The sequence below is a fragment of the Phycodurus eques genome, chromosome 1 (assembly GCF_024500275.1).
Source record: "Phycodurus eques isolate BA_2022a chromosome 1, UOR_Pequ_1.1, whole genome shotgun sequence".
NCBI lineage: Eukaryota > Metazoa > Chordata > Actinopteri > Syngnathiformes > Syngnathidae > Phycodurus > Phycodurus eques.
The window spans coordinates 48,266,149-48,293,575 of NC_084525.1; the positions used below are offsets into that span (position 1 = coordinate 48,266,149).

General features: G+C 49.1%; 1 protein-coding gene across 3 annotated transcripts in view; it reads right to left on the reverse strand.

Moving 5' to 3' along the window:
- Positions 1-27,427, reverse strand: part of LOC133412932 (neuron navigator 1-like) — a 67,447-nt gene that overhangs the window by 1,928 nt on the left and 38,092 nt on the right. For 2 of the 3 annotated variants that reach the window (XM_061696722.1, XM_061696713.1), the window contains exons 7-30: positions 16,385-16,523; positions 14,490-14,793; positions 10,323-11,082; positions 9,403-9,903; positions 9,010-9,051; positions 8,714-8,865; positions 8,139-8,321; positions 7,549-7,628; positions 7,425-7,448; positions 7,198-7,275; positions 6,136-6,219; positions 5,441-5,549; positions 5,236-5,357; positions 4,614-4,798; positions 4,357-4,519; positions 4,100-4,292; positions 2,998-3,086; positions 2,813-2,911; positions 2,566-2,737; positions 1,378-1,625; positions 1,150-1,301; positions 1,000-1,071; positions 499-704; positions 75-193 (exon numbers count right to left, since the gene is read on the reverse strand). In XM_061696722.1, coding sequence (XP_061552706.1) covers positions 75-193; positions 499-704; positions 1,000-1,071; positions 1,150-1,301; positions 1,378-1,625; positions 2,566-2,737; positions 2,813-2,911; positions 2,998-3,086; positions 4,100-4,292; positions 4,357-4,519; positions 4,614-4,798; positions 5,236-5,357; positions 5,441-5,549; positions 6,136-6,219; positions 7,198-7,275; positions 7,425-7,448; positions 7,549-7,628; positions 8,139-8,321; positions 8,714-8,865; positions 9,010-9,051; positions 9,403-9,903; positions 10,323-11,082; positions 14,490-14,793; positions 16,385-16,523 — 4,276 coding nt within the window. The remainder of the gene's footprint in view (positions 1-74; positions 194-498; positions 705-999; positions 1,072-1,149; positions 1,302-1,377; positions 1,626-2,565; positions 2,738-2,812; positions 2,912-2,997; positions 3,087-4,099; positions 4,293-4,356; positions 4,520-4,613; positions 4,799-5,235; positions 5,358-5,440; positions 5,550-6,135; positions 6,220-7,197; positions 7,276-7,424; positions 7,449-7,548; positions 7,629-8,138; positions 8,322-8,713; positions 8,866-9,009; positions 9,052-9,402; positions 9,904-10,322; positions 11,083-14,489; positions 14,794-16,384; positions 16,524-27,427) is intronic. The other variant, XM_061696732.1, reaches the window with a different exon arrangement.

A 27,427-nucleotide genomic window follows, 5' to 3' on the forward strand; every position in this document is an offset into this window, starting at 1 on the left:
CCAATGACGGCCTTTTTTGTTTTGTTTTTTTGTTTTGTTCTTTGGGTGGCTCCCGCAGTCGCGCGTGTGCCCACCTTGATGCCGTCCTTGGCTCCCTCCTGCAGGTACGGTATGATGGAGTGGTTCCACAGGTCAACGAACCACTTTCGGAACTCGCCCACCGACACGGGGCACGACAGGAAGAAGCAAGGGCCTGACGTGGGGGCGACACTTCCTGGTTAATTCATTCCCGTTTCCCAATATTTCACTGCAAGCGTCTCCAAAGGGGCTACTTTGACATTCTTCGCCATTCATTTATTTAACACGCTTAAAACCATCCCTCAGTGCAGGTCAGCATATGCAAGGAATTATATATATTTTTTATACATATTGCGGGGTCAATTCGAATGAGAAAATTCCTGTGTATGCCACAGGCTGCTACAAAATGAACAGCGGGCCTCAAATGGCCCTCGTCTCCAGTTTGGACACCCCTGCTTTCCGCTTTCGACCACTTCTTACCTATGAGGAAATCCGATGTGCTGTGTTTCTCCAAGAACGTGTGGAGGTGGTACCAGAGCTGCGGGACCCAGTCCAGAACGCGGAGCAGGTCCCGGTGCTGCGACGCGCCGTGCTCCTTCTTCTGGGAAGCTTCCACAACTTTCCGGTGGAGGTACCGCAGCAGAAAGCCGTTGGCCGGCTCCACGTTATTCGAGAACGGAACCATCCTGTGGGCGAGGCGGCACATGTCAGACGTGGCAAACGTATTCACCAGCTGTCCTTACGTAGAAGTACAGTGTAAAATAAATACATACAAATAATACAAATCAATAAAAGACTCCGGGAAAAGCAGAAGTAACGATTCAACTCCGGTGCCAAAGTAAAAAATAAACCAAATTAAAAATAAAGAAATAAAGAAATCAAAACGTCATCCTGAAGATAAATACTCAAGTACGGTCAGGACGTGTGCGTACGCGACGGCAGAAATGTGCCTTTTGACGTATTGGAAGGCTCGCTGCTCACCTGAAGCTGAGGTGCAATCCGTGATTGGACGACATCTTGACGGGCTGATTCGTCGTTCCGATAACGTAAGGACTGAAACGCAAGAAGAAGAAAAAAAACGTCGTGCCGAACCCGCCGATCTTATTCGTTTGGCCAAACGATGCGACTGACCATTTATGGTACTTGCAGGTGAGCGCTCCGTTGATGAGCTCGGTGACGGCGGCGGCGTCGCCGATGTCGTCGATGATCACGACCAGCGGGAGCTCGCCCGCGCTCTGTCGGTCGATCCGATCGGCTAGATTGGACAGATACGAGCGCAGCTCCTGCGGGAGCGAATAGCGGTGAGGTGGAGAGTCCTCCCCCGTGTGCGCGCTTTCCCCACGTCGTAGCGGGCGCTACCTTTTGCGTCTGTCGATGCATGTTGAAGGAGACGAGGGCGGGCTCGCCGTCCGCCGCGGGCGAGTCGTTGCGGCTGCGCCGCAGGAGGTAGCGGGCCAGACGCTGAGCCAAGTAAGTCTTCCCCGTGCCGCTGGGCCCGGAGAGGACCAGGCGCCTGTGCTTTAGCAGCAGGCTGATGTAGTGCAGCATCATGGGCTTGGGAACGAGGGTCTCGAACACCACAGCGTCCGCACTTTGTTCGCCAACACCTCAGGGACATATGATTCATCGGAATAAGCTCAGATAGTCTTTTACAGTCAAAAACAAACAAAAACCGTTGCCATGGAAAATGAACACATGCGGCGCAAGGTCAACCAATCACAACGGTGATTGGTTGACATGCACTGCATGCCAACCAATCACAGCAGCGATTCTCCAAGTGGGCGAAGAATTCAATGTTTAAACTGTTTTCACTTCTAAGTGTGTTACAGTTGCAATTACTCTTTTAAAACTTTGTTTAGGTAAAATGTGTATTTATGTGCAATCATTATTTGGGTACCGTTTTTTTTATTTGACTACATTGAAGCACAGTGTTCATTTTCACACTGTGCACAATGTTAAAGTGGCTTACAATAATTTTCAATATACTTCTTAGAGACTTTCTGACGAACACCTAGGACTACTGCGCTGCAGCGTATTGTTTTTGAGGCGGCAACTGAACTGCACAAACGAATTACAAAATGGCGGAAAATGAAATTGAAACTTTCATATTTCCCCCCCCCCCCCTTCATTTTCCAGTTTCGATTCACCAAGTCAAAGTGGCGCATTACATACTGTCGATTCACGACAAAGAGAGCAACACATTCCATCTTTTTCTTGTCGATATCTACAATTTCGATAATTATAGTTACGGCTCATGACAACCCAAGAAATCAGAACATTACACAAGAAACAATGACAATTGTTTTTACTTTAAAAAGCGTGTGGGAGTTTGTCTTCTTGTACGCCTTTTTCTACGTGTTGAATGAATCTATATCAATTGAACGTTTTGAAGCGAACTACTGAAATAAATGAACTTTTTTTTTTTTTTTTTCCTTTCTATTGAGACACACTTGGCCCAAGCCTCACCCGCTACATGAATTCGGTACTTCATTAAAACCTTTCCCCCTTTGGCGGCGGTCATTATGCTTCTCCATTGGCGCTCCTGACCTTTCAAGGTGACAAAGATGCGAGGCGGACTGCCGCTCAGACATCGATAAGGTGACGCGGGAGGTTCGTCTCCTCCTATCACCCTCGGCGCTCCGTGGGTCAGCTCATACGTGTGTAGCGAATCGCAGTTCAGGCCCAAACTGGCTGTTGGGTCCACCTGAGTTAGGTACTCCTGAGCAAGAAAGACCCAAAATGAGTGGCGTTAACGTGCGCGAGGATTCACGACGCACGACCTGCGTGGACTTACTCTGAATGTCTTGGCTACCATGGAGTCCAGATAGGCCCATTCGGTCCTCTCGCCGATCATCACTGAGCCCAGGTGATGCTCTTGCGGCTGTTTGTCCTCCTACAGGGACACGAGGGCTTGCAGATTCTCAACCTCGCGACGGCAAGAGGGAGGTGGACTCGGAAGCTACGCGGGCGCGCCTTTACCTCAGCGTGATCGGTGAAGCGAACCAGCACTTGCGCGCGAGCCTCCTCCGGCTGAGACGACACTCTTAACGTGTTGCCCGGGGACACATCTGAAGGGCACAGGACCAAAACAAATATGAATGCGACTCTCCGGCCACACCATTAGGTACACCTGCACAGTCCTATAAGATCCAATACAAGAAATGGAAACATTTATTTTCGGTTTACAAAGATAAGAAAGCCCGATTTTGTGTCACCCAGTTTTATCCCAATCAAAAGGATAAAAATGGTACGGCATCAAGATCATACGATAGCACAAATCATTTCAACCTTATTTGATGAGATGGCCAAAAATATGACATTTGAATTTTTCCTGTCAAATTGTACTTCCCACCACTGGCAAAAATAAGCCCGACTATGAATGTATATGCACGTTTTCTCCAAATCAAATCGGATTTTTGAAACGCTTGCGCCAAACATATGCATTCATTTCTGAAATTGTGAATAAGTGGTGTCTTTGGATCCGAATTCAAATCCCCCCCCCCCCCAAAAAAAACACAATAATTAAAAAAATATGTTTTTAATAGGGAAAATATCACTGTATAACATTACATTGTACTTTGTAAAAACAAACAGTAAGGACACAGTTAAATCGAATCATACAGCTTTTGCTCCAATTTTTGCCTCAGTTCAGTGCTCTCCTGGTGTATGCGCCTTGGCCTCCGGGGGGCAGTATAACACAGACACAGCGACACACGACGAAGAGTTTCATCATTTCATCATAGCAAGCTCGACTAAGTCATTTCTCGTCGTTTATCGCAAAGGATAACGGATATTTGCGAGTACTGTCTGTCTGTATGTTGCCCCAGCGTTGGTTTTCAAATATCTGTTGCTTAACTGATTATTCGTTCGCGCGTGATGTCTAAGGCGCTTTTTGCGTCGTGTGTTAGCATAAGCTAGCACTTGTACGATGCAATCAATGCGCGGCTTCTGGGAGGGGGAATATCCTCGAAAGGATACCTACTCATTGTCAAAAAGCAGGCTGACATATGTTTATCGTCAACAGAGGAGAGCGGAGGCCACTACGAATGGGTCAAATGCCGTATCTGTGGTTGTCACGCACCTGGACCTTTGCGGTCATTCAGACTGAGGCTGAAGGACTTGCTGAGGGACACGGGCTGCCTCAGCGACGGTCCCGAGAAGGAGGCCAAGCCCGAAGGCTGCGAGGCGGACGAGGTGGGACCGGAAGCCGCGACACGGAACTGACTTCCGATTTTCAGGTGGTCGTTCTCCTCCTTCAGGCTCTCCACTGTTGACTGGAACGCAACCATTTGGATTCAAATCGATACGAACAAAAGCAGTTGTGTCGTTCGAGCGAACCTCCATGCTGTCCATGACGTCTCTGAGCTGCTCCAGTTGATGCGCGGAGTTTAAAGCCTCCAGCCGGATGTCTGTCAGCTCCCTCTCTTTTTCCCAGAGTTCTGAGCGGAGCTCCGACACTGCTCTCTCGTCACCTTCTTCCTCCTCCGTTGTCCCCATAATCCTCGAGGGAAGGGAACACAACAAACTCACCAGGCAGAAACAAACAAACAAACAAAAAATCCCCGAGAACCGCGAGATGAACTTTCGTCTCTTACTTAGAGGAGATGTCAGACGTGGAGGTTTTGAGGGACAAAGACAGGTTCTCTCCTGCTTCCGCTCCTTCGTGCAGCATCTTTGGGGAGTTTGGAGCCGAGGAGTCGGGAGTGACAATTTCTTCGATGTCTGAGCAGGTTTTGGCGCCTTTCTTGATGCTGAAGGCCTTGTTGAAGGAGCTTCTCAGCTAGAGAGACACAGGACCGCACACAGGCAGTCAGACTAACGAGCTCAGGGGATGTGGGAGTTGATCACTGAGGAATTCAAAGGACAAACAGCTTCTGCAGCGATACAAAGAAGAAAACAAACGCCGATCGGCCTGTCGAAAGCTTCTGAAAGGGACGTTTTAATTACGTCTGCGCACAATTCAAATCAAGGTTAGCGAGCTTAGAGATCGGTAAGTACTGGTGTCTTGTAGGTTGCGTTCAAAAGATTAGACAGAGGAAGGCGTTGGTCAATGGAGAAGCGTGGCTGCTGATTGACGGGGGGGACAAACTTTGCATGACGGGGAGGGGCAATGTTTAGCCTGGGTTGTCAGTGGAAGTTACGGAGAGTCTGCGCTTCACGCACACCCCAGGCGCATTTTGAACATTGTAAGATGAGTTTTGAAGTGCTATTTCTTACCCAGCTCTTTTTCTTCTTCTTCTTGGCATCCTGGTCCTTCGAGCTGCCGACGCTTGACAAACTGGTCAGACTGTTGAGGCTGGCGAGGCTTTCGCACGAGTTCTGTCGACGGATACGCAAGTCTGGGGAAAACACTCAGCGTCAGGCGAACGTTCAAAGGGGCCGAAGAAGCAGTCACGACGACACGGCCGAGTTAGTTCTCAACCTTTCTCGCTGTCTGGGTGGTTTAAGGCTCCGTGTATGACGGCCTGCGCTTCATCATTTTTGGCCTTGAGGGCTTCGATGGTCTCCCGCAACTCTATCAGCTCCGTGTCCTGCACGTGCAGAAAAAGGACGACTCATACAGGATCCTCAAAATGCGACCGCGTCACAGGTTCAAAGAGTCGAGCCGCACACAGTGCTGCTTATTGTGTGCTTAAGACATCCACAGCGCGCTCTAAACCTGGATCTGGCCCATCTCGTCAAGGTTAAAGCGACGGCGCTCCTGCCTGAGCTGCACAGGTCACTGCGCTGGCACCGACAACAAAAGCTTGTTCTGGAGCGGTCTAGACGGGCCTTTCAGCGGGAGCGGCAAGGCATGAAGCAGCGCCAGAGACTCCTCACATTTAAACTCACAGCGCCTCCAGCTCTGATCGCTTTATTCACACTCGACGCGATGCGAGGCCAGAAGAATGCAGGAATGTGGCGCGCGCACGCAAAAGCGATTGAGGCTTCAGTGGACTTTTTCTTTCCCTGATCCCCTGAGCCTAAGTCACCGTCCGACTGCGGCGAGGGCCTCAAACCCGCATTCTTCCTCGGCGCGGGCCGTCGTTAAAGTCACTTGGCTGCGCCGCGGCAAAGACGCCGATGAAAATGCGGCCGGGATTCAAACACGCGGGGCGTCGACGTGTCGTCGGGTACCTTCTGTTCGTGACTTAACGACAGACTCTGGAGTCGGGTTGTCATCAGGGCGAGACTTTGCTCGAAGGCGGCCACCAGATTCGCCTGTTTGAAGAAATACAAGAACGGAATCAGGGTACTCGAGGCAAAACGTTCGATCTGTGACACAGCAAGTTTGCGAAACACAACCGTGTCAACCATCGCTCCCTCCAGACGCTTGGTTGGTGCCCACGTCGACCGAGGTCCACGGCATACACCCTTTGACCTCATCACGTGTTCAAATCCCAAATGAAAACCCACCTCTTGCAAATTGCTTTTCACGTGTAAATCTGCCAGGTTTTATTCCTGTTTTCATTTCTTTCCCTCGCATTTAACTCGAATGCAAAGTCAGCCGCGCGCATGAGTGTGCGCGTGGGCGAGTTAAGTTCAGCGTTTATTTGTCAGGATGATAAATGTTTTTTTTTTTTGTGGCTTCCGTAGTCCAAAGTGCATCTCTGCTGATGTGCACTGCTTGCACTGACAACATAGAGCGAGTTAAGCTGCAGGGGGTGTCACTCTGTTACTCTTCGTGCACTTTGACCGCTCATTTTATGATGCTAAATTGCTGAACATTTCAAATGTGAATTGATTAAGGACTATGTTTACATCCATGTTTTGAAAGGTATTTTTGGTTTGTTTTTAATTATTTCTGTGGAAGTTAATGCTTGGGGGGAAAAAAAAAAAAAAAAAAAAAAAAAACTTTCAAAGCTTTGCTGGTATCAGGGGAAATAAAACAAATCCAAGAAGAGGAAAACAAAAATTGAGAAAAAAAATTCTCGAATTTTATTCTAAGGTCATATCGCCCAGGCCTCGTGGTTGGCCATATGAAATAGCCTTAGTCCAAACTATTTGTGAATGAGTTTGCCCTTAAAATCTTTGATGGCTTCCGCAATCTTAGGTTAGATAGCGCACAGCATTAACAAAGTGGTTTGGAATACCGTGAAACTGCAATCTCTTGCAAACCTGTAATACACGCTAGCTCGATTTGCGGAACGCTCAACTTAGTTATTCTAATTCAGTCGAATTCATCTTGAGAGTACTTACATTTGTTGACAGCTGTGTGGTCAGGTTGGACACCTTTTCCTGCGAAGACTCCAATTCTCTCCTCAGCTTCCGGATTTGCTGAGATGGGAAATTGGTTCGAATGTGAATGCGGCTCATGTCCCGCGAACATTATTTCAATGAGGGATTTGTGAAACGACAGACAGATTTGTTCTCGTCAGACGACAGGGAAGGAAAGCGACAAGAGCAGCGGGGGAAAAAACACGCACCTCTCCCTGTATCCTTTCCTCCGCCTTTGGATGCAGTGGGAAGAAAATGTTTGACGGTTAGAGAAAGAAAGGAAGAGGGGATAGGGGGAGGAAAAAGAGGAAGAAGGGGCACATTTGTAGCTACCTGCGACTGAATGGCATTCCCGCTCACCGACGAGTAGCTTGACGAGGCGTTGGACGCCAGGGACATGACAGACCCGTGAACTGAACACACACAATTCGGGGAATCGCCGAGGCAATTAGGAAGAGAATTTGACATATTTACTGTATATACACTGCTCCAAAAAAAGTGACAGATATTTGGATTTGGGGGGGAATTGAAGGATGACTCTAAAATGCACGAGACGGCGGGTGGCCAAATTCACAACGTTTGAGCCGTGAATCGACCAACGTCTTTTGTGGTTCTGTCAGAATTGGTATTTCAACAGCCCTCTTCATGATACCCTTCACGTTGTGACACGGGATCAACGGTTCCTCGCCGTTGCGAGGCTACAGACGGAATGGTCTCAGACGGACGTAGCCACGAGCTTCAAGTGTCGCAGCCTGTCATCATCAAAAAGTACTAAAACATGAAACAGTTGGCCGATATAAGTCAAATTAAGCTCACATGGAAAGGTTATAGTGCATTTTCCGTTCATGTTCTGTTCAACATTTCACCCAAAAGCCAAACATCTCAGTGTCAATATGTGCAGAATATATACTGTCGCTACTTACCTTCATCACGCGTGTCCTTGTCCCGGAAGGATCCGGAGCGAACCATCCCTAAACTGCGGGGGCGTTCGGCCAGCGATAACGTGCTCCCGAGCGGGCAGGCCGCGTACAGCTCAATGGAGGCGTCTTGGGTCGGGATGCTGTTGGATCGAGTCATCCTCGCAGGTCCGCCGAGCGGGCTTGGCACTTGTAAGGCGCAAGTAGGGGACCGTCACTTCCCACTCGATGGCCGGACAATGTTTCAATGTACCCGCGAAGATAAAGACGCTACATTTTTATGTCAATTAATGGAGTCATTTGTTGTCGTGGTTGTGCAGCTGTACTGCATCACACTGAGGACTATTTTTTCCCCCCTCTCAAATCAGCAAATTAAATTACATATTGTACTTGCTAATAAACGCTTTTCCATCACCGTTCTGACCAGTTCAATCAAAAGGGAGTACCGGTACTTCAATCGACATAAATACAATGAACACTTCATACGGCTCCTGCGTGAGGCGGATTTGCACTCTGCAATTTGGTTGCTGATGTGCCCGATGATGAATGAAATATGTATACATGAAATTGACTTGGCACACCTGCGCTGTTGATGGAGGAGCGGGGCAAGGACGTGGGCGAGGACGACAGCATCGGAAGAGTTAGCGAGTCGGTCGTGCTCAGAATAGAACGAGAGAGCCTGCGCTCTCCTTTCTCCTTCCCGTCAAACTCGACGTGGGAGGCGCTGTTCAAACTACACGCACAGAGGACAAAGGCAGAACTGTTTAGTTCAGGGTACACAAACACTGATGAAGTACATGTCAATGTATTTTCCAAAAAAACATGCGTTGAGGTTTTCTTTTGCATACTGAAGATATGGCTATTTGTATACGCTTACCTGAAACCTTTCTTTGGCAGAGTGTTTCTGTCGCTCTGAGAACTGCGGGGAACAAAGAATGATATTCTTGAACCAGGCAGCCAGTGGGGAAGACACACGAAACGAAACGGTAAAGCTCGCAGACAACTTGCATTTGACCAGAAATTATGATTTCACTGGGAAGAGGACAAAACTGAAAATAGACCACCGGTGATAATAGTCTTGCAGTCTCCGTGTGTACGGATGGATTAGTGTTGACTTGGCATCTCACTTTAATCACTGATGTAAGCTGCTGTATTGTCCTTCAACGACAATTTGAAGTCATTAACCCAACGCAGTTCCGCAGCTAACGTCTCGAGGACGTCACATTACACTCGAAGGTGTCATAGATATAGCATATACGTCGGGATGCACCTGTTCGTCTCTGTCGTGGACACTTGACTTCCAGAGCTCCAGCTAGCGGGATGGCCTCTGTCCTCAAGTCCATCCTTGTCTCCGGAGTCACTCGAGCGGTGGCCTCTGGGCAACTTCTCGCGGCCTCTCTGCTGCAGCTCCGACGCCACGCTCATCTGGAAAGGCAGGGACTCCATGCTGCGATGCAGCCCGGACACTCGAGGGTAGAGCAGGGGAGACGTGCTCCCGGTGCTCCCCGAGGCCCCGAGAGAAGTAAGTTGCCGAGGCCCCGAGCCGATCCCCGAGCCTGAGAAGCAGGCCGCAGAGTTGACATTGAGCAAAGGGGCGGGGCTGGGCGTGAGGCAGGGGCTCGTGGAGCTGGCCGGTTCTTGAAGCTTTGAGTAAGGAGGAAGCTTCGGAGGCAAAGAACCCTGAGCTCCGATGACCTCCAGGTTGTTGGAGTTCAGCTTGTCAAGATGGGAAACGGACGGAGGCTTCGTCAGGCTGCGTGATCCGGACAACCTACAGACGATCAAACAAATGCATATTCATACATCTCAGCGGTCTGCAGAATTGCAGGATGTACATTCTGTTCCCCGGCCTTTATTGGGCCATGGAAAATATTTAAGATCAGAAAAATCTCACGCCACCAACTAAAAATGTCACAAAAAGCACATACACTGAAAGAATGATGATCTGGTCTCAAGTTACAGATTTACTCCGTGTGCAACCTGGGCTTATTTCGGCTATTATATTGTTTTATGAAAGGTAACATGTGGACACAGGTTAAATGTACCTTCTGCCATCTAGTAGCAGAGCCTTAGCCATCACTATATGTCGCTGGCATAGATAGAAGATACGTTATTTGTATTTTGAGAGCCATTAACGTGAGGACGTCTCAGGGCACACGAATGTGCTTGGGAATTTACAATCTGAAGCACCTGTGTGCGGTGGATGACGGTAGATCTGTGGCTTTGCTGGCGCCGGGGGGTCTGAGCCCCTGCAGCCTTCCTCCGCTCTCTGAAGCACTTTGCGCTCGAGTCCCCTTGAAAGAACCACCTCCGCACTCGGAGTCCGACACGACGGCTTTAGCTTTGGCTCGCTCCTTCTCCTTCTCTCTGTCTGTTTGATTGACAGGACTCGGGATCCCCCGACCGGCCATTTTACTCAGTCCTCCCGTTCCAGAACCGAATCCGGGCTGCTCTTTGAGCCTCGGGCCCTGGAGGGCCGTACCAGAGGGCTTGCTCGGCCCGGAACCCCCGTCCGCGGTGCCGCTCAGCGGACGTGCCGAGCTGGGCCGGGTCAGAGTCAAGGTACTCGTCTTGGCCGGGCGGGGCAAAGAGCGGTACTGGAGGGCCGTCCTGGCATTCGGAGACAAAAATCCGCTGTGGTCACCGTTCGAGACATCCAGACTCGTCTTACGTCCACCTGCAGCCGGTTTGACAGGAATGCCAGATGTCTTGGGACTGTTTCCACCTGCGCTCACAGTGGCTGAACTGCTGTTATTGGACGTGGGCTTTTTGAAACCAAAGTTGCCTCCGGTCGATGGCCTGGCGAGACCTGATGGAGGTTTACGTTGCTCGCAAGAACCGGTCCCATTGCGCTGATCTTTCCCGGCGTCGGACGAAGAGCGTCGAAGACTGGAGTTTTTCACCGCTAATCGAGATTTATCGGACGGCTTCCCATCTGTCCTCACTGTACCTGAAGAAGGGGAACAAAGAAAGACAAATGCCTGAAACGTGTCTCTTATGCTGAATAAGCCGAAGCAAACCATATTAGAATGTCTGCTGATGAAACCAAAGCAGACAGACAGTGCAGAGACCTGACTCACAGCCACTTTCTTATCACGCACTTACTCCTCTTTTCCATCAACTCCCCAAAAATGTTGTGTGTGTGTCGCAGCTGCGGTGATCTGCTTGTGGAAAACTGCTGTTCACATCAGCAAAGCGTGTCTGCGGCCACAAAAGTCCATGGAACGCTGTCAAACTGAACTTCTCCATTGTTTTTGACAGGAGAAATCTGCAGGAAAGGTCCAGGATTCGTCCACCCGTGTGTCCCAATTGGCAAATCAGCGAGACTAGCGTGAGCGTTATTACGTGAAAAATATGTTGATGGGTCAACGAGAGAAACGCAAGCTTGACACACGGGTGAAAACTCACAATGTTCTAATGGCTTTTAATTTGCATCCAATGGAAGTTATTATAGAGGTTTATATACAAGACATTAACACACTAAAATAACCGCTGTTGAATGAGACCCACCGGCGTGCAGCCGGTGGCCATCTGGAGTCACTTAAGGGTATTTTTAAAACCACAACACACGCGCGCGCACACACGCACACACACACACACACACACACACACACTCACACACGCACGCACGCACACGCACACACGCACGTATACACTGGGGACCACTCACGTTTCCCAGTTAATGGCGCTTATAGAAATATGACATATCACATTTTTCACTTCCTTTATAAATGTGAAAATTGGCTTCATGTCCTGCAAAGTCATAAATTCAATCTATTGTCTGACCACAGCGTTACACAGCACACTGACAGAATTAAGGTATACTGTACCGCGCACGCAACTTAATAAAGCGCCATGCGTAGGATACTTCAATTCACAACACCTTTCCCTTACAAAAGAGATCATGACATGCATCAGCCTTTACCAGTGCCATAATTACTTTATAGATGTGTTGTGCGTGATTCACAGACGTGACCATTCGCTCATACTTGACATTTTCTGGCACACACTTTATTTTGCTGCCACATGCCAGTTTATTGGCTGGATTCTGCCAAAGTAGGCTCTCGGGACGTGGAATGTCAAGGGAAGGAGCCCGAGATGGTGTGTGAGGTCGAGAGGTTCCGACTAGACTCGCCTCCTGGTACCAGTCCTCTCGAGAGGTGTTGGATTCTCCTCCACTCTGGAGTTGCCCACAGTGAGAGGTGTGTTTATACTTATTGCCCCCCAGCTCGGCGCCTGTACGTTGGGGTTCACGCCGGTGGACGAGAGGGTAGGGGGACGGGACCCGACTGTTGTTTGTGCCTATGCACCACAACAGCAGTTCAGAGTACCCACCCTTTGTGGAGTGCTTAGAGGGGGTGATGGAGAGTGCTCCCGCTGGGGACTCCATCGTTCTGCTGGGGGACTTCAATGCTCACGTGAACACCATGTTCAAGCATAAGGGTGTCCACATGTGAATTTGGCACCAGGACACCCAAGGTTGCAGTTCGATGATCGACTTTGTGGTCATGTCATCGGACTTGCCGCCGCATGTCTTGGACACACGGGTGAAGAGAGGGGCGCAGCTGTCAACTGATCAACACCTGGTGGTGAGTTGGCTCCGACGGTGGGGGAAGATGCCGGTCCGACGTGGCTGGCCCATACGTATTGTGAGGGTTCTGCTGGAAACGTCTGGCAGAATCCCCTATCAGAAGGAGTTTCAACTCCCACCTCTGACAGATGCTCATATTCCGCGCCTCCATTGCTGAGGCGGCCGACCGGAGCTGACCCCGAACCTGTAGGTGGCCACCAACGGTGAGGGATGTCGTCAAGCTGAAGAAGGAGTCCTATCGGGTCTTTTTGGCCCGTGGGACTCCTGAGGCAGCTGATGGGTACCGGTTGGCCAAGCGGAGTGCAGCTTTGGTGGTCGCTGAAGCAAAAACTCGGGCATGGGAGGAGTTCGGTGAGGCCATGGAGAGACTGACAACGTCCTCGACTCGGGACGTTGTGAGTCGGTGGGGAGAATACTTCAAAGACCTCCTCAATTCCACCGACACGCCTTCCCATACGGAAGCAGAGTCTGGGTTCTCTGAGGCGGGTTCTCCTATCTCTGGGGTTGAGGTCACCGAGGTATTTAAATAGCTCCTCGGTGGCAAGGCCCCGGGGGTGGATGAGATTCGACCGGAGTTCCTAAAGGCTCTGGATGTCTCGTTTCCGATGAGGGTCGGACTACGCCAAGGCTGCCCTTTGTCGCCGATTCTGTTCATAACTTTTATGGACAGAATTTCTCGGCGTCCAAGGGGTCCGGTTTGGTGGCCTCAGTATTGCATCTCTGCTTTTTGCAGAGGATGTGGTTCTGTTGGCTTCATCAGGCCGTGATCTCCAACTCTCACTGGAGCGGTTCGGATAAGCGGTAGAAAATGGATGGATGGATGAATACAGCCACGTTAAACATTGCGAATTAAACTTGCAACACTATATTTACCAGGGGCGGGCATTCAACCAAGTGTTCTTGATTGGCGATGGGGAGAAAACAGCTGAAGAGAAACTGTTTTTAAATCATCAAGCGCTGCTCGCCAAATGGATACAATGAATCCCACAAACTCATCCAAAATCTTCATACATTTTCTCCATTTTCATTATTTCATGGTGAAAAATGACACAGGAATGAATGCCCGCGTAACGGATTAAACTCATAAAATGATTGAGCTTTGATTCCATAGTCTTAACGACCGTATCTGTGGCAGCCGCATACATAAGCTGGTGCAAAACTCTGCTGATGGTCAGTTCAGTTTATGGTCATTTAATCACAGGACAAAGTCACGTGGAAAGAACTGTTTTATGAAGACGCTGCCGATGTAGACTGGCACAGAGCACCATGGCTGATATCCCGTTGTGGCACGCACGCGCCCATGAACGTAAACCGCACACGGACGCGTGCTTCGGAAGGAGCTGCGCACGTTTTATGCCGATGACGGGTGGCGCTTTTTAAGGCCGGCGCAATCGCAAACATTGCATGCATACGCACACATACAATACATTGTTTTATTTATCAATTTGTTCAACGACGAGCTCAGATATAAAAGGACAGACAAAGGGAAGAAGAAAAACAGTTTTCCAGTGTGCGTGCGTGCGTGCGTGCGTGCGTGTGTGTGCGTTTGGCTGGCAGGAAGGGAGTGGGTGGCAATGGGCGTTTGATACGTGGCACCCTGTCGAAAGGCCCGGAGGGTGGGCTGCAGCTGCGGGCGACAAAGACAGCGAGTGTGTCTGTCACCGTGTGCGGGAGCGAGACTGGCAGAGCGCAGAATCCGAAGCCAGACAAATGCGCCAGTGTGCCGCTTCTATTCTAAAAGCATTCATGCGCAATTGTGAACTTACCTGCCATTTTCAGCCCACTCTGAGGCGTGTGCGTGATAGGGGAGGCGACTGCCACCGGTGGGTTTCTTCCCCTCTTCAACGCGTTCCCGTGGCCCAGCGTTTGCGGTTTCTTCAGTTCACCCTTTCCTCCTTCGTGACCTTCCGCCCGCGCCCTCGCTTTTTTCCACTTATTGGCCGATTCGGACTTGAGGCTTCCCGTGTCGTAGGCGTCGCTGCCCAGACTCTTACGGCCGCCTTTGGTATTGTCACTGTCCCACGACAGTCCACTTTCCACCAGAGATCTTTTCTCGGCATCTGTGCGCATCTAGAACGACATACAGACCTTATCAACAAACGTCCGTACGAAAAGCGTTCAACAGAAAATATCTTCATCTTATTTTGTGCCATAATGCAGCGATTCCCAACCAAGGTACCGTGTAGACTTTTTATACTTCCTGTATGTCAGACAAAGTCCAAGGAGAAAGGAAAACTGCATGAAAGTCAGGCGCATCCAAAGCCGCAATACAAATGCGCCACGCGTCCCGGAGACTCCGACTGAAAGCAGCCTCAGGCAGCAGGTGCCGCTTACAACGGACGCGTCGCCACTTCTGGTCGAACAAGTCTGGCGGCAATCAACGTCGAAAGGATAAGAGGAGTCGGCGGCACGGAAAGGTCACCTTGATGGTGTACGTTAGGACGAGAGCGCTCGTACAATCTCGCCGACACACACTTCAGCCGACGGTGTGTTGCGTGTGACAGTTCAAGCAGTTGCGCTCTCACACGGACTCGGGCTGGATTCCTTTTTTTATTAAAAACTAATAGACCCCACGGGGAGGCGGAAGCCACACGCACGCACGCACACACACGTCCATGTAGACATAAGCAAATCCACCTCTTCTCCTCCATTTAAAAAGAAAAATGTTGATGAACTCCTTTCCTTCCACCCTTTGTCCCACTTTCTTCAAATTCTTTCCCTTCTCCGTCCGCTCATCCCCGTCGAGCACGAGGAACGGCAATTGTGTGTTCAGTCGGCGATCGGGGATAACAACATTCTACGGACGCAAAAAAAAAACGGCGGCCCGCGAATGACAAGCGTCGGCAGTCGCGTGCACGTTGGACGATACGGAAGCGCTTGATGATGGGATGCTCGGTTGCCATGGTAACAGGGGCTAACGGTTTCCACGACTCCAGCAAAAAAGGCACGGAGGTGAGACGCCCCGCGGGTTCTTCCGGCTCACTGGCCCGAATGCCGGACTGCAGACGGTCCCGTGTGCGCGTGAGACCTGTCCTTCACGTAACGGACGAGACAAAGAGTTGCACTCTCGGCATCCCTGCGGTGCTGTTGCTACGGTTACGCCGACTCCCGTTCTCCTGCGCTTCACTCTCGCCCCCTCAAAAATCCCACGACAGCGCTCGCGTTAAGCGCACTGCGGAGGTGTAACCTACATCACGCAACCGTGCAGCATAAAAGCGCAAATGGTGTTTTAATGAAAGTACATAATGTACAGTATGAGCATTAAAAAAAGAAACAAAAGGACTTTTCCACCATATCCTAATTTGTTGAGATAGACTGTATCCGTATAACCACAATTAATGGATGAAATATTGTGAAGGTGATACATAAATTGATTCACTCTGACCGTGCCAATGACAACTAAGCATGACTGTATAACTTTTTCTGCATTGCATCACATTAGATTGCGAAAACATCAATCGAAAACGAGGTTTGGTGTCCGAGCTCTGCAACCTGCTGCTATTGGTGTGTAAAAGTGCGTGTCCTCTGCGTACACATGCCACGTGTATAACGCATTAATAAGCACCTCGGGGGATTAGCACCTTAATCAATGCACACACACAGATGTCCTGCGTGTGTGTGTGTGTGTGTGTCTGCTAGAGTGCCAGCATGCGGTGCTTACCACAATGGCTGAGTTCCTGCGGGAGCCAATGGGAGTGGAGGGAAGCGAGTTGAGGGCGGGGCTTGTGACGAACTCCTCCGAGCTGAGGTTGTCGGAGGCGTCGCTCAGGCCGCTGCTGATGGAGCTGCTCTCGTCCCAGCTAGAAGACAAAAACGCTCGGTCGAGATCACGCTGGCACGCTGGGTTTGGTTTGATTCAAAAGACGTTAGCGTCACATTCTGGTGACGCGTCATATCGACATCATTGAATGACATTTGCTACTCATTGCACAGTGGACCGCGATGAGTCACCAATCAGTAGAACCATACTATCGACTGAAAATTGCACCCATCCGCATATTTTTGTGCTCATTCTGTCACGTCCTAAAATGCCGACAAAACACCCCGCTCTTTCGGAGGCACCGTGCTAGCGGCGGCGTAGCTAGCTTTGACAAACGGCTGCCGGCGAACAGCAGCTTGATGGAAGATTCCAGTCTGACAGGCGGGCAAGAAGGCTCCTTGTGGGCTACGGACGCCGGAGAACGCAGGCTGGCAAGCATCTCAAGACGATGCACGGAAAAGGTCGGGATTGCTAGCGGCAACGGCGGAAAGTCTTCACGCTTCCAGTGCCATTTCTCAAAATCAAAGGCTCTGCAAGCCATTTCTTTGTGTATGTGTGTGACGATTTTGAAACGATATCAGTGTTTGGGTATTTTTAGGGTTTAACACTATTCACATGGACATTTCTGAACGTATACTGGCAAATGTCCAAAGTTAGTGTTGGCTTGGTCCTCAACTCCAGCGAATAGCGAGGCCTCACTCTTACGCAGCGTGAGAAAGTCAAAGTTTCCTCTTGATATGATCCACGTGGCGTCCATGGAAAATTCCATTCGACATGTTCAGACGCTTATACAGCATGCATTTTAAGTCTCAGACCAGGTGCTGATTTGTCGTGCTGAAACTCAACTCAGCCATTAAGAATCTCGCTGTTCAATCACTGATCTTCGCAGGTGCCAAATGAAGTTTGAATCATTGTTTCATGAACGTCGTCGAAATGCGCCATATTTAAGCGCTACATCGGGAGCCGCGAGCTCAGTTACGCTCCACGTCTTCTACTTTTTCTTTTGATGAAATATTCATCGGCGACCCACTCCGCATACACGCGGCGTCCAACTTCCACCCTGCTGCGACCGCGGACACGTTAAAGTCAACAGAATCTCGGCCGACTTGCACAAAAATAGCACGAAGAACATACGCGCGCGCAGAACATACACATCTACAATTACAGGCACCAGATGGAGCTGGCTAGGCCAACTGTTTGCTTCCTCTCCGAAGCGACTGCCGTAAAAATCCCGACACGTGCAAGTTGACTGATCGAATCGGACGAAATCTCCAACTAAAATGAATCCGTCGCCTGGTTCAAAATGGTGATTGCGAAGATGCAAAGAAAAAAGTAAAAACTGAGCCGAGTGGTACATGCGGGGAATTTGATTTCATGAAGTGGGTCGTGTTTCGGAACTCGGGGGGGGGGGGGGGGGGGGGGGATGTGCCCTTGTTTGGGTCATTAGGTTAGGCTGCACTTATAGGAAAGAATGGGGGTGCCCTAATAAGGTCATACTGCATCTATACTGTAATACAGGGGTGGATGGAGGCAGTACAGGGCCTTCCGGTTGAGTGCCTGTATGGGTCGCAGCGCAGCCTGGGGGGCTTGATGACAGCCATCGGGGGGCGGGGGGCAAAGCCCGTCCTGTCTGGCCTGTGAATATCTTTGACACAAAAAAGAAAAAAAAAAAAGAAAAGGAGCAGAGCAACGAAAAACCTCCGTGTGGGACGTGCAGCTGTGGTTCATCGCCACCACCAGATGTATGAAGCAATACGTGTTTATTCGGCGCAAACAGACGCAACACTCACAGAGCTGGTTTGTGTCAACTCAACTCAGAGACAAAGTCAAACAACGCAAACAGGATAATATGGAGGAGCAAATAGGCACCGAACCAACAATATCATTTAGATGGTAGCTGGCCCAACACCTTAGCGACTTTCAGCTCGAGGCGAGTAGAGTAGCCAAACATTATACTCAAGAATATTGTTACTATAATAATGACTCGAGTAAACGAAAAGACAAAAAAAGCCCTCCCAATAATTACTGAAGTAAGCACCCTAACCCATTCAGTGAAAAAAAAACTACTCAAGAACTGAGTAACCGGTGAGTGACTGTGTGTGTGCAAATTCAGATATTGCCCGACAAAATCGCTTTCAAACGAAATCATTAATCAATTAAATTCTTATAAAACGGCATGAATTAAGACCAATTCAGCCAGGTGAAATGGTCTGGAGTTCTTGGAGGCTGAATGCGGACGTTTTGAGGCGGGCGCCGATGGTCATGTGACCGCCTGGCTCTGTTTGATTGGGAAAATGGAGTCAAACGGCACGAGTGGTTACGTTGCATTGGTTGAACAGAGTCATGTGACAGCACCCGACCAAACAAATCACATCAGCAATAATACATCAAATAAAAGTAGCTAGCAGAATGCAACTATGCAACAGAGCAAAAGTAGTCTTTCTTCCTCACAAAAAAGTAAGGTAGTAAATATGCATAGTTTGTTACTACTCAACTTTGCTCATAAACTGTCCGATACACCTCTGTTTTGTTTGTGCACAAACATGCAAAACATCTTTGATTATTGATAAAAGCACCATTAAAAATAGTTTCATTTGATGAAAGATGACACGGATCAATTGACAACACATACGATAAACGGACTTGTTCTACCAAGGCTGGTTCAATGAAACAAAATTACACTCAGAAATGGATTGTTGAGACAATAACTGCACAAATGTGCACAAATAAACAAAATATATTCAGACCCCAACTACAAAAGAACTGCCTTCAACTTTGATCTGCACGAATGAAGTTTCATCCGTCTTCGATACGTACACTTCCGTGATTCAAAAACGGGAAACACAACTGAGACCCTTAAGAGATAAACATCTTAAGCTTCCCATGACCAGACTTTTTGTGACATACTGAAAAGGAATTTCATTTCCCTGCCAAGAGCCGATATCCATCCACAACCGTCAACATGCAGCAGCTAGCTCCACCAAGTTCCATCAACTCTCGACAAAAGAACGCCTGAAACAGGAGCGTACTCAACAACCCCCCCCAAAAAAAGAGAGAAAAAAGAAGAGAATAAGTCACGTGAAGCGGCGTGTTGAGAGAGAGGAAACGTTTTGAAAGCATAAAAAGGAGACTGGGAAGACGGGAAGTACTCTCGATGACACATGGAGAAACGTGTCATCGCCAGTGGACCATCTCTCCCTGGACATTTCCACTCACGTCCCTATTTTACCAAGAGCAAGCCTCACCTTCACTTATGATATTATTATATTCACAAATATTATAACAGATAACGAGATTCTCAGAAAAAGAAACGTCAAGAAGATTCCCTCGCAACTCCACGCGGTGATGGGATTAACGACACTGCATGCATGGAAGTACCGAAAAACAACATTAAAGTGTCAACCACAGCCATTAACGAGGACGCTAATTAATCCCAAATGGCTTTTGGCAGCCCAAGGGTTCACGCTGACGTCCCCGCGACGGCAACAACACCAGCTCCTTCTGTTGGACGGAATCATTAGGGTAGCACTTAGTGCAAATAGATGATCTCGGAGTGCGCGCGTGGCAGGCTGTGCATCACTGCAGAGAAACGGTCACATCACGATCAATTGAGGAGACAATCTTTACATTGGAATAAGAAGACGTCTCTGAGAAAACCTGACTAAACTTGGATCAGAGCAGCGACGATTGCCGTTGGCTGAAACTCACGATGAGGACGGTGTCTCTGCTTGACGAATATTATTTGTCATTCACTCTCCTGTCAAAACTTGATTGCAGCCGTGCTGGCAAAAGTTACAACTGGGAATTATTTCAAATGGTTTTGCTGCTTTTCCAATTTTGCAGATTGATGGCCACCAGTTGTTCCCGTCTGCACGCTCATTCAATAGCTGCCTATGTGCTGCGCTAAATGCTCCGCTTCCATTAACAAGCCTCTTTGTTCCGCCGCTATGCGAGCACGAAGCTAATTTCTTATCTCGGTGAGCGTGGTGGTTCTTTGGGGCGGATTGTGAGAGAGCTCTACATGCTCCTCTCCCTTGTTGCGCTGAAAACGAAGGCTGTGTTGAAATGATGTGCAGACGAACACTGCTGAGACAAAACGAGGGCGCCTGCAGTGATTTCTGGCACAAGCTCTTCTCAGTAAGTAAACTTGTCCAATTTGCACATATATGTGCCTGGAAGTAGTTAATAAGAAGTTCCATTGAATGAACAAATGAGAAAGATTAGATGCACGTTGTTATGTGTGGCTCTGCATACTAAAAGACACGAGCACTCTACTATGTAACCAACAAATGACAAGATTACAAACAAACAAAAAAGTAGCAATGTTGCTTAAAGTAGACGTTGCATCATTTGCAGAGTTTCCTTACTGACTAATTGAGTAATGTGATATAAAAAAATAGACGTTGCCTTGTGCAACCTGCTAATCTTTTCAAAGCTTATGCCTAAATACAGTTAAATCGGTCTCCTCCCGACCGGCTGCGCAAATGGATGGAAAGACTGTGCGCACGTCTACAGCGGACAGGAAAGTTCCACTCCTAATAAAATCCACAGTGTCACATGGCCAAAGCCAAAATGGCTAAATCAGACGGCTTCCTGGTTGCACTGATGACTTTTCAATCAAATGGAAAAAAAAGGGCACTGCCAGATTGGCACAGACCAACCGGATGATAGATGGAAAGGGGAGAGCTGCTGTGAAGTCTTTTGAATTCTCATTAGACGCGCCGTTTTATAATCCAGTGATTGTTTATTGCGATGACAGAAAAAAGCTGAAACAACATGCAAATGGACTCTTACCATTTCCCACTTTACGCCGAGAGAGTCTGTACATGCAGCTGGGGTCCACAGATGGCGAACAACATGAGTTCTTGGACCACTTCGGCCGCTATCGCGAGGAAACAGACACGCTGATCTGTGGCAACCGGTGTATGGGCGTAACACACCATCCTGTCACGTTCATTTTTCATACCAATTCAATTATCAGTTACGTGCAAAAAGGAGACACATACCTTATTGGTATACAGTATGTGAGTATTTTAAATGTATTGCAGACACGACACGTGTTGCTCTGCGTTTTGTTATCCATCGGCGCGGCACCGTCAGGAATCCACCCGGCCGGCCTCGCACATACTAAACGTCGGATCTCGAAAAAACCTCGAGCTCGTCATCGGAACGCAGCGTGATTTACAGCAGTTGAAGTGCTGTTCTCGAGAAGCGCGGGCTGCTCATCCCGAGGAAACGCCGGCGTGCATTGCGGCCGCGCAGACATTGCGCATCGCTAATAGACGACTGTTAAACCATGCCACGTTGCTGACGAGCTGTTAGCGGCACTTGTGTGTAATAAGCCCTAAACCACTCGTTAAAATGCCTTTTAATTTGGCACGCGGCTCCGCATTCTCAGACGAGTTGTATCGTTAAATGCTAACAGTAAATCAGAAGACAATTAAAACTGCAGCCGTTGGGTACTCCCTCAAACGAGAAAAGAACGTCCTTGTCAGCATTACAGTATTTGCAGTTTGCACATGCGCCTGTGTATAAGGAGACAATGTGACAGAAATAACACAACGCGCGCGCACACACAGTATTTGGACATTGCAGGGGATTAGAGCGCAGGCTGGAGTTAATGAGTTGAATTACTGCTAATTCCATCTGCCAACGGAATAGGAGTAGGGTCCATTTGTGCGTGCGGGAAACCTCGAGGCGCTTCCACAAGTGCGCGTCAAAGGGGAGAAACGATGGGCGACAGCCTGAAGGGGTTTAGGCGGTCAATGGCCACTGGCCCCCGACGTGGCGCCAAGGAGCTTGACACAAGTTTGACATGTGCCATGTTGTCCCCTTACAGGAATTTTGATCAAACAATCAAACAATAATAATCAGTCGAAGGGTGACATATTTTGAAAAAGCTACTCTGAATGATTTGTCATGAAATAATATAACCCCTTTGACTCTTATTCTCAAATCCCCGGGAGTCTCACGTCACGATGTTCTCAAATGAAACGTGTCCGACACGTCGGAGCCAAGAGCTGACTTAACTCTGCCTTAGCTACTTCGGTCTCGTGAAATGAAGCAGGAGCAAAAACAGCAAAAGGGCCCGCGCGTCATATAAGGAACTATTGGGAATAGTCTCGGAACTAGAAAGGGCGAGGCTAGTGATCGAGCTGACACCCGCTGGGTCAACTTGATCTACTGTAAGCCCCAATATGGAAGGCACAAGCCGACGGGAGATTCCTTCTTTGTATCGACTTCCTGTTCACGCAAGGTCGAAGTTTTAAGGCGAGTGGCAGATGGATGATCAACGGCTTGGAGGAATGTCTTTAAAGCTCGTCTGCATAAATTAAGGCATTAACTGCTAAACGAGAGGCGTGGGGATTATCTTTTCCACAAAGTGCCATTAAACTCAAAGTAGACAACGGGTCAATGTGATCCGGCCTAGTAACCCTTGACATCTAAAGTACGGACATGTACGGACTTCTTCCCAAAATCAGCAGGAGAGGGAAAGCACTCCCGGGACAAGGCGGCACGTCCTTTCCAATCGCCTCCTTACGTCATTCCGTCTGGTGTTCCGTGTGAAGCGCCCACTAACTTCAGTTTCAGCTTAAAGATTTGGGGAGGAGTTCAACAAAGGGGAACCCCGGCGTTCGGAGGCCCGGCTGCAGGTCGGACCCTCGGCTAGAATTACCTTCTGGCCTCCCTCCAGAAGCGTCGGCTGACTTAACGGCTGTGTGAATTAACGGCGGAGAGGGATGTTTTGGTTTGAAAGAAGGCGAGCCGCGGGCTTAGCGAAAGGGAAGGAAAAGGAGGAACCACGAACGAGAGGCAGGGAGCGCTTTTAAATGCGGCACGCTTCTTCCGACTTGCTGTTGACCTGAAGCAGCTCGAGGTGCAAACAAATACTGCTAGCATTTATTGGCAGGCCACCGTGAGGGCCGAAATGACTATTCCAAGAGGCCGCTGTCACACGAACAATACAAAAAAAGGAACCATAAAACCAACCAAAAAAAAAAAGGTTTCGTCAAAAATGCAGAAGTGTATCGGTTGCGTTTGGTATTAGTTGTTGTAGCTGCAGTATTATAAGCGGCCATTATGATGACAGCAGCCGATGTGTTATGTGCTAATCTCCAGGTTTAGGAGCACTCGGCAGTCTGTGCTCTGTATTCAAGCGAGCATGCGTTACGTCAGCTTTTGCGTGGCAGATGGAATGTGAAGGAAAGAATCAAAGCGAAACGGGACAATGCACAGAAATTTCAATCGCGTGCATTATTTTAGTCGACTGAAGCGGCGCAAAGAGACGGCACATCTGACGAGAAAGAACACCGCGAAACTAAGCCCCTGGCAAAGGTTGTCCAAATAACACCTGAATTAAAAAAAAAAAAAAAAAGAAAGAAAAATGGATGAAAGGCCCATTGATGGGAGCAGACACACTCTCTCACGTTGTCTGGTTGGAATCAAGTCAACATTTTCAAACATATGCAGTGCTCTCTTGACATATGAGTTGCATTTGTTTCATGACCACGCTTGCAACTCAAAACACTCGACCATCTTTCCCCGTTGAAATGAATAGAAATGCCCTTAATCCGTTCCAGCCTCCCCAAAACCAACAGCAATTATTAATGATGTGTTCCTGATGAAAAGCACTCCATAATATTGTACTTCACAGAAACATACAGCAATGTCATAATTCAATAGAATCCAAGGAAATGAAACTGTGTTTTTTTTTTTGCCACATTTTCGACTTCAATTTAATGGACATTGTGCTGCTCCAGTATAAAACAGACATATGAATATACTGCGCTGGTCTGTGCTCCTCCCTAAACTGCAGCGATATCAGTCGTTCTTCGCAGAGGATAAAGAATATGTTACGATTATCATTCTTATTACGTCGGCCTGCATGGATATAAGTGCCCGTCGCTTAAAGCTTTGAACATCGTACCGCTGACACCATTCATTAGCCTGTTTCGGGCGTTTCCTTTAGTTAGCCTTAAACGAGCAGACTCATAGGCTCGTATTGAAAAAACGAAAAACTCTCAAGGCACCGTTGTGCACAGGCTGTTGTGTTAGCGTTCGTGTACATATGAAGAGAAGGCAAATGAAGAGGTGAGCGAGACACGCCTGGAGGGCAACTCCCGTCAGGAGCACGCAGCCGTCAACTGCTGTCGGCCGTGACGGCCGCATAAACGCTCATGCCACTCCAAGATGTTACCGCATTCCTGGCCGCGGGGCGCCTCCAAACACACACTCCGCATTCCTGCCTGCGTATTCTGGGGTCCCACTCCCTTAATCCTCCGACATATGCAGGCACACGCATATGCCGAAGCACCAGCAGAAGGAAATACCACGCGTTTCGGCGTACGAAATCCTGAGAGGATTTGAAGGAGTTTGCGAGGTTCCGCTTGCAGCTTTTTTCCTCGATGGTGGTGCAATGTCGCTCGAGCTTTGATGTTGCTCGCCTCACCGCGGGAGGCGCCACCTCGTGAAAATAGGACCTCTGTCTGTGAACGTGGGCTCCTGTGTACAATAAAAGGTGTATGTGTGCACGCGAGGGGCTACAAGCGTCTGCTGTTTCACTCTCGCTAATGACCTGTGAGGTCACGCGTCTAACCTCGTGCAGTCACTTGCTCAGCGCTAAGACTCCGACGGCCTTGTTGGTCAGCCATATTTAGGGGCGTAGCCAGCTGTGACGATACGTGTATTTATCAAGCGACGTTTCTTTCTACCGAACTGACTTCTGGGAAACTTTGAGGAGGAGGGGCTACGAGACAAGGAACGGGCCTATACATTTTGGAATGGATCCAAATCTCAGGAAACACAGCACATGGAGTAGGATCCATGTCAGCTGTAAAAGATTCGATAAGGTAAACATGGATGACAACAGTTTGTCAGCTGACTACAAGCGACACTCTGCACTGCTCCGCTTCACACCGTCCGAGAATTTGTCTCTGGTAGTTGGAGCCACTCCAGTATGACAATAGGCAGCCATTTTGACAATAAATAGTTTCGAAACATAAAAACACTACAGCGAGTCACTTAGCCTTGCATTGTTCGGTTGCGCCTACCTGAGGCAAGGAGCTGGAAGAGCTGGTGACCAGGATGTGGAGGTTCCAAGAGGATTTTGCACGCTCTTGGCTTAGTTCTGGCAGCGTGCGAGTCGTCAAGGTAGAGCAGGGGGGTACCGACGATTTTTCCGGCAGTCCCGATTGTCCGTTGCAGTCGGAGTTTGTCCTTTTTTGTGGCAGAACCAAACCAGACTGTGACGGAAGAACACAGGACTGATTCTATGAGCGCTGTGTAGAACTGCCCCAGCAGCTCCCGTGGCAGGCCGTGCTTCCTCAGAAGCCGCAGGAAGTACATCCTCTGCTGGGCCTTTTTGAGGATGGCGTTGATGTTGATCGCCCACTTCAGGTCCTGAGAGACTGTAATTCCCAGGAACTTGAAGGTCTCGACGGTTGACACAAGGCATTTGGACAGCGTGAGGGCCAGCTGTGGCGAAGGATGCCTCTGGAAGTCTACGATCATCTCTACAGTCTTGAGCACGTTCAGCTCCAGGTCGGCCGCACCGCCGCTCCAGCCGCTCCGCTTCCTGTCGATACGCAGACTCGTCACCGTCTTTGATGAGGCCGATGACTGTGGTGTTATCTGCAAACTTCAGGAGTGTGTTGAGGTGCAGTCGTTCGTGTGGAGAGAGAAGAGAAGCGGAGAGAGGACACATTCCTTGGGGTTCCCCGGTGCTAGTGGTGCGTGTGGATGAGGTGGCGTCCCCCAGCCTCAACTGCAGTGTCCTGACCGTCAGGAAGCTGTAACTCAACCAGCAGATGGCAGGCGAGACGCTGTGAAGCCGGAGAAGCTTGGAGGAGAGAAGTTCGAGGATGCTGGTATGGAATGCAGAGCTGAAGTCCACGTACAGGATCCTCGTGTAGGTGCCCGCGCCGTCGAGGTGTTCTAGGATGAAGTCCAGTCCCACGTTTTCTGCATCATCCGCAGACCCGTTTGCTCAGTCGGCAAACTGCAGGGGGTCCACAAGGGGTCCTGTGACGCTCTTGAGGCGGTCCAGCATGATGCGTTCAAAGGACTTCATGACCACAAATGTCAGGGCGACTGGCCTGTCGTCATTCAGATCCAAGATTGCAGGTTTCGACATTTGTCTTCATCTGTTATCTATGTACTCCTTTTACATAGCTCCCCCCCCCCCCCTAGTGTTCAGACCGAGATACCGCAAAACCGAACTGCCTTGTGTTACAGGCTACATTTAAGTGAAATGTGCGGCAGTAAGGACAAGTTGTTAGTTTTTACATTTTGTTTGTGTGTGTTTTGTGACCTTGAACAACATCTGATGAAAATAGAACACAATTCCACCCTAACTGCAGGATGGAATGCATTCAATTCAATGATTCAAACCCTGAAGCTCAGTACTGCGAGGCATATGCGTACTCCTCGGCCGATCTGACCTTCTGGTTTACCTGTGACTCACGCACGCACACACAAATAAATGACATCATCTGTGACACACACCCGGACCACATCGTAACCTCCCAGTCGATATATTTCGAGTGGAAGGCCGCTACAAAGATTTATGGGACGAGTGTGTCAATGAGTGATGTCATCAGCTTTCCAATCTGTGGTTATTATGGGGTGGATGCGCAGAGGGTTGGGATTGGATGACTTTCGAAAGGGGCCGCTCACGATCAATGTTTAATGTTGGTTTCCGGTTAGGCGCGCACATCCGACGCGAACAAAATGTTTCACGGGAAGATTGCGAAAGTGCTCGAAGCGCTGCGCGCCGCGTGTGCGCTCGCAGTGACCCACTGCAATGAGCGTAACACAAAGGGTTCATGGGAACACAACAGAGCATCTCTTTTGCGCGTGTCAAAGCAGCGAACAGCATGTAGAAAACGCACAGCTGCGGAATCGCCGGACATGTTTGTCATATTTTCATTTCCTTCCCGACGTGAG